We start from the raw sequence: 6557 nt of genomic DNA, 5'->3' as shown, positions 1-6557 counted from the left end.
CCCTCCCCCAAATATTGCTGACTGCTTGAGGTGGGCACCCGGGTCTCTGTGAGTTCAAGGCCATTCTGGTCTACAGAGTAAGTTTCAGGATTGGCTCCAAAGAGACACAGATAATCCCTGTTTAACAAAAGAAAACAAAACAAAATAAATCTCCCCAAAAGCGTCTGCACCCAAAAACGGGTTAAGGACCAATGAGATGGCTTGATAGGTAAAATCTCTTCCTGATGACCTGAGTGATCATTCCTGGAAGAGGCCGGTGTACTCCTGAAAGTTGTCATTTGTCCTCCACACATGTACAGTGTTGTATGTGAACCTACGTTCTCAAACACACACAACGATAAAAGTAAAATTACATAATGAAGACAAAACAACAACAAAGTGTTTGCTGTGATTGATTGCTTTACAGAGAGAGAGAGAGAGAGAGAGAGAGAGAGAGAGAGAGAGGATGAATCACCACAGATGGAACAGACCGAGTTTGGGAGGGAGAGTTAGCTACCCACAGACCACAGGCTCCAGACCACTGAAGCCAACACCAAGGCTGCCGCCTCCTTACTGTGCTGTGTTTTTTATTCCGCAGTGTGATGCTCTCTCTACAAGAATGAGCATCAGACCCTGTGTGTCAAGAATTAAGACCCCTGAAGACAAGGAAGAAAAGAGACACTCAAAGTTAGGTAAAGAGCAATGCTTGAGGTGGGTAATAGCAAACACCTGTAATCCCCGTAATCAGGACCCCAATGCAGGATGATCTTAAGTTTGAGCCTACCTGCCTAGACTACAGAGTAACCGTGTTTCAAAGAGAGAAAAAAAATAAAGCAAAGAAAACTCATAGTCAGATCCTATCATGAGGTTAACTGATCAACAAGATTCCTCCAGGATTAGGACCTTTCTATCTTTAATAACTAAAACACTTAAATCAGCAGGTTATGCCAGAGACACCCAGAGATCTGCAGAATTTTCTAGATGGGCCACGCACAGGCAGAAGACAATGGGCACTCAGTGTCCATGGATGAGGTCCATGGGCACCTTGTCCCCTTGTGTGTCCTTCCCTCTATGCATAGCATGCCCACGCTGAGGTCTCACTAGCACTGTCTCACGGTCTCACACGAGCAGATCAGACATGGGGAACGCTACACAGATCCCTGCCAACCTCTAGGGCAGATACTTGTGTCAATCAGTGACACACAGCTCTTCCACACGGGCTCCCGCTGGTTATGAAGGCTGTGACTGGGGATACATTCTCCTCACGTGACTCAGAGGGATCAGAACCCACTGTGCCCCATCCCCAGCTTCGTAGGACTGAAAGCCCTCAAACCCTGAAGCCAGAAGTGGGGAAGGACGTTTCTCCATCAAACCCACTGTGGAAATCTGCACGGGGCATCCATTAAACACTGAGAACTGGGGCTAGAAAGATGGCTTAGCAGGTAAGAGCACTCCTTACTCTTCTAGAGGTCCCACCTCTGATTCCCAGCACCCACAGTGTTCAAAACCCTCAGTAAGCCAGGCGGTGGTGGCACACGCCTTTAATACCAGCACTAGGGAGGCAGAGGCAGGTGGATCTCTGTGAGTTCGTGGCCAGCCTGGTCTACAAGAGCTAGTTCCAGGACAGAAACCAAAAGCTGCAGAGAAACCCTGTCTCGAAAAAAAAAAAAAAAAAAAAAAAAAAAAAAAAACCCTCAGTAACTCCAGCCTCAGGAGATCTGACGCCCCCTTCTGGCTGCTGCAGTTCCAAGTATAAGGACACCATGTCAAGAGAAAACCATCCACATCAAATAATAAAATTTAAAACACCAACTTTATTCAACAGAAACAGTGAAAAGGTCATGAATAAAATCAAAGAGCATAAATACTCTGTATGGTAAACCCTGAAACCCAATATCATGACCCCCTAAGACAGGATCTAACTACTGCAAAGCCAGGTCACCCAGGACCTCAGAGAGCATGCACATAGTGGACAAGACTGTGACTGCTCACTCAGGACACCCAATACAGAACACCCCACCTACACCTAGTCCTCACCTTCCAAACACTGAACAGTCAGCTGAGCCCAGCTAAACTCCTGGTGTAAACATGCCAGACTTCCCACTGAGGTCCCGAAGGTCCTAGACTGTCCAAGATGCTCCCCTAAAATTCTGGACCAACCGTTCCCCTGCCGCTCAGAACTGGCAATCACTAAATCTTCATATTCCCTGTGGTACTGGGCCAATAAGGGCTTCCTATGTATCATTGCCTCAGATATTTGGGATTCAAAAAGAAGGCTTAGAAAAGCAAGTGCAAATTTTCTTCAGAAATCGAATATGTTTGACAAACAGCCTCTCCCCTGGCTCCCTGCCCCAGTCCTTTAGGGTGTCACTCTGCCAGGGCAGGTAGGAGTGCACCTTGAAACCTTTCTTCCGCAGGGTGCAGTCGGCAGGCACCAGCTCCAACCCCAGTTCTGAGGACTCCAACATGCCGAGCTTCCAGCGGTTCATGTCCTGCTTTTGTGGTCCAGTCTCTAGGTAGAACACCACCAAGGCATCAGCGTTCAGCATCATCTGCCAGCGGTTTACCTGGGTCCTCACTACCCATAAAGGATTCATTGACACCAAGTACCAGCCGGTATCGGAGCCACACAACACCAAGAAGAAATTCTGTTTTTTCAAACAGGATTCTACCAGCTTGTTCGTGGGCCAGATGTGGCTCAACTCCAACAATAGAGGTTCGCTACGATGTGGGTCCACATTGAAAATATCCCAGAAGGACAGAGGGGGGATGATGCACTGGTGGGGGCAGGGAGAGAACCTACCTAATTTCCAGGGATAGGCCCAATACCTGTCATAATCCTCAGGGCATGGGTCCAGTAGTACAGCTTCCTCAGGCTGCAGCTCGGTCCCTATAGAGCCTGGGGTCAGGATGCCAGAATTAGTGACGTGCACTGTAATATGAAACTTATTTTGTTGGCCCTGTGCACAGCTTTCCCCTAACCAGTCCTCCACCTGAGATTCTTCCCCTGAATCAGATTTTTCCTCCGGCTGAGATTCTTCCTTTGGATCAGATTCATTTGCTGACTGAGATTTTTCCTGCAACTCAGATTCTTCCTCCGGCTGGGATTCTTCCTCCGGCTGGGATTCTTCCTCTGGCTCAGAGTCTTCCTCCGGCTGAGACTTTTCTTCCAGCTCAGAGTCTTCCTCTGGTGAGGCTCCCGACCCCGATAGTTCCATGTTCTCATCTTCCCACGGTTCTTCTTCCCAGTATTCCATCTCCAGCAATCTTCTATTTTCCAGGAAAGCTGCCTTGAAGCAGGCAAAGCAGATCTTCATCTGGTCTCCATGGACAAGCTGGTATAGCCATTCCGCATAGAGGCAGGGCATGCCCTTGGACCCATAGTGAACATTGACTGGGGGACACATGACCAAAAATCCTGCCTGTAGCTGATTGTACAGAGAGAGGAAGACTTGATTGATGGTCTCAGGATCTGGAGACCGTGTGATGCTGGGGTCAGTAGGAAACGGCCGAGAATAGAAGAACCAAGAAAAATGGGGTTCGCTTGGGATCTAGGGTATTTTGGGCTCAAAGCTATGGGAAAGTAGTGCGAAACCTTGGTGCCATTTCAATGAATACCCCCTTGAGGAAGTGGACAGACTTGAGATTCTATTAACTTCTCCAGCTTCATCCTTGCTCTAATGTCTGGTGAGCTAGAAAGGAAAAGAAAAAAATGAGTCTTTGGGTCCCCTGGGGGCTGACTGCTGAGCTCACTTAAGTGGGGGAGGGAGAGCTGGGGCCAGGTGCCCTAGTTCTCACCTTGAACAGATTGGGGAACCCCTTAACCACAGACCTAGGTACAGCAGCTTCCTCAGGTTTCATGACCCCAACCTCACACATGGGTGTGGCCACCCAATGAAGGTGGCCCACCCAGACCAATATCCACCCTCTGAGTGCAGGTGATCCCACCCACCAGTGCCAGCCACTGAGTCACCCTGCTCCCCTCACCCCAGGTGTGCATGTGGTCTGGCACCTCCTGACAGTATGCATGCACTGATTCCTTGCTTGCATCCAAGTGTCCCTCTGCCTCCTGTAGGCACCATTGAGGTCACTGTTCCTTCAAGGCACACGAATACCTGCGCTCGCGGCTTATCTTGTTTGGATAAGAGGATTCCTTCTTCCCTGTCTCTTTAGCAAATGTTCTTTAATACTCGTGAAACTGCTGACTTGGCCCTTGACTGAGTTTTAAACATATTTACCCCCTCTCTTGTGTCTTTTCATATTAAACAACTTTTGAAGGAATTCTTTCTGGATATTTGTAAGGGTTTTGGGACTCCTAGAATAATGAGGCAAAGGATACGGGGATCCCTTTGTCCTTTCTTCTGAGTTCGCCCTTCCCTGAGATCTGTTTGTTTAAATCTGGGAGCAGCACTCTGGGTGTCTTCACTGCAAGCAGGTGCCCACTGTCTACTCTGGACATCCCCAAGGTTAGGACATGGGGATGATGACATTCCCCTGCCACCGCAGGTCCATGGCACCATTTCACTGTCTCTACATGTGGCCCTTGGCACTCTCTTATTACCATGAACTAGAATCACTGACATGCATTCTGCAATGTTTTGTCCTATCCAGAATGTCACATGCTGGCCTCAAGCAACAAGAAACTATCTCAGTTTCCTTCCTTGGGAACAAACAGCGAGGATTCCCAGGTGACCTGTTGCAGTAGGAAGCAAGGTTCACCTCAGAGTTCAGTAATACTCCCTTAACTAGATATACCTCTGTTTATCCACTCACCTCCTGAAGAATACCGTGCTGCTCTCTGGGAGTTTGACAAGGAAAGCTGCTATGTTCATTTGTGAGCTTGACAGATACCTGGAACTCTTCACAGGCCCGGTGTGGTCTTCTCTCCTTCTCCTTGCCCCTCTCCCTTATCAACCTTGTGTCTGTGAGCTCTTGAACTGCTCAGCTGTCTCCTCTTCAGCTTCAACTAGCCAGCTGTCTCTCCTTGGTCTTGTCTTTGGGCCTTACTGTTCAACTGTCAACACCTGTGGGGTTGGGTTGATCCATGCCCCCGTATTATTGTGTATTTAAACACTTAATTCCCAGTGGGGCTGCTTTGGGGATGCATGCTTACTGTAGGAAGTGTGTCACTGGCGGTGGCCTTTGAGAATTTAAGAGTTCTTCACCCCACCTGCTTCCAGTTTGCTCTCTCATCTTCATGTTTGTAGCTGGAGATGTTTTCTCTCACCTTTCTGTTCTGCCTTCCCCTCAGATGTCTTCTCCTCTGTCAATGTGGTTTGTGTACACTCACTGCCGCTGAGATGGTTTTCAGTTTTTAGGATGAGAGAAACACTTCCACCTCATTCATTGTTCCAGAGAAGACATAGGACAGATAAAAACAGAGTTCTTTATTTAAAACCTTTACCATTCCCTCCTTCCCGCATAACCAGCCTGTGTTGCTTACCTTGTCCTTCCCATTGCCTTCTGCCTGTTCTCTCTGACTGTGCGTGGCCCATCTAGAAATTTCTGCAGTTCCCTGGGTGTCCCTGGCATACCTGGTGATTTAAGTGGTCAGTTATCAATGCTAGAAAGGTCCTAATCCTAGAGGAATCTTGTTGACCAGTTAACCTCATGATAGGATCCGACTATGAGTTTCCTTTGTTTTATTGTTTTGTTTTTTTCTCTTTGAAACAAGGTTACTCTGTAGTCTAGGCAGGTAGGCTCAAACTTAAGATCCTCCTGCATTGGGGTCCTGATTTCGGGGATTACAGGTGTTTGCTATTACCCACCTCAAGCATTGCTCTTTAACTAACTTTGAGTGTCTCTTTTCTTCCTTGTCTTCATTGGTCTTAATTCTTGACACACAGGGTCTGATGCTCATTCTTGGAGAAAGGACATCACACTGCTGAATAAAGAACACAGCACAGCTACAAGAGCTAGTGCCAGGATAGGCTCCAAGGCTACAGAGAAACCCTGTCTCAAAAAAACCAAAAACCATTAAAAAAAAAAAAAAAGAACACAGCACAGTAAGGAGGCGGCAGCTTAGTTTTGGCTTCATTGGCCTGGATCTTGTGGTCCGTGTGTAGCTAAGTGTCCCTTCCCAACTCGGTCTGTTCTGTGTGTGGTTCGTCCTCTCTCCCTCCTGGTGAAGCATCCAGAACAACACGCAGGTTGCTGTTGTTTTGTTTTCATTATTTAATTTGACTTTTATTGTGTGTGTTTGAGATTGTGGGTGCACACACGCCATGGTACACATGTAGAGGTCAGAGGACAACTTTCAGGAGACCAGTCTTCTTCCAGGTATGATCACTTAGGTCATCAGTAAGAAATTTTACCTATCAAGCCTTCTCATTTGTCCTTAAACCTTGTTTTTGTGTAAAACCTTTTTGGGGGAGGTTTTGTTTTGTTTCGTTTCTTTTGTTAGACGGGGTTCTCTGTGTCTCTTTGGAACTTGCTCTGCAGACCAGGATAGCCTTAAACTCACAGAGACCCTGGAGCCCGCCTCTAGCAGTCAACAATTGTTTAGGGGAGAAGGTTGGGGAGAAAGGGTTTGTCTGGCTCACACTTCCACATCACTGAAGGAAGTCAGGACAGGAACT

The 6557-nt window shown here is 47.6% G+C and overlaps 1 protein-coding gene across 1 annotated transcript; it reads right to left on the bottom strand.

Moving 5' to 3' along the window:
* Positions 1-2243: 2243 nt before the first annotated feature.
* On the bottom strand, positions 2244-3386 carry LOC121444085 (testis-expressed protein 19.2-like). Its single transcript, XM_041645840.1, has one exon. The coding sequence runs from the start codon at positions 3384-3386 to the stop codon at positions 2244-2246; it is 1143 nt and encodes a 380-aa protein (XP_041501774.1).
* Positions 3387-6557: the final 3171 nt, after the last annotated feature.

Source organism: Microtus oregoni, unplaced genomic scaffold (assembly GCF_018167655.1).
Source record: "Microtus oregoni isolate MIOR12 unplaced genomic scaffold, Mior012 000117F_ref0000505, whole genome shotgun sequence".
NCBI classification, from domain to species: Eukaryota; Metazoa; Chordata; class Mammalia; order Rodentia; family Cricetidae; genus Microtus; species Microtus oregoni.
This window is presented reverse-complemented; position numbering and strand designations above follow the sequence as displayed.

What these genes read in the sequence shown, in the direction of transcription:
- LOC121444085 (XM_041645840.1), bottom strand. Translation starts at nt 3,386, where the DNA reads ATGTGTCCCCCAGTCAATGTTCACTATGGGTCCAAGGGCATGCCCTGC.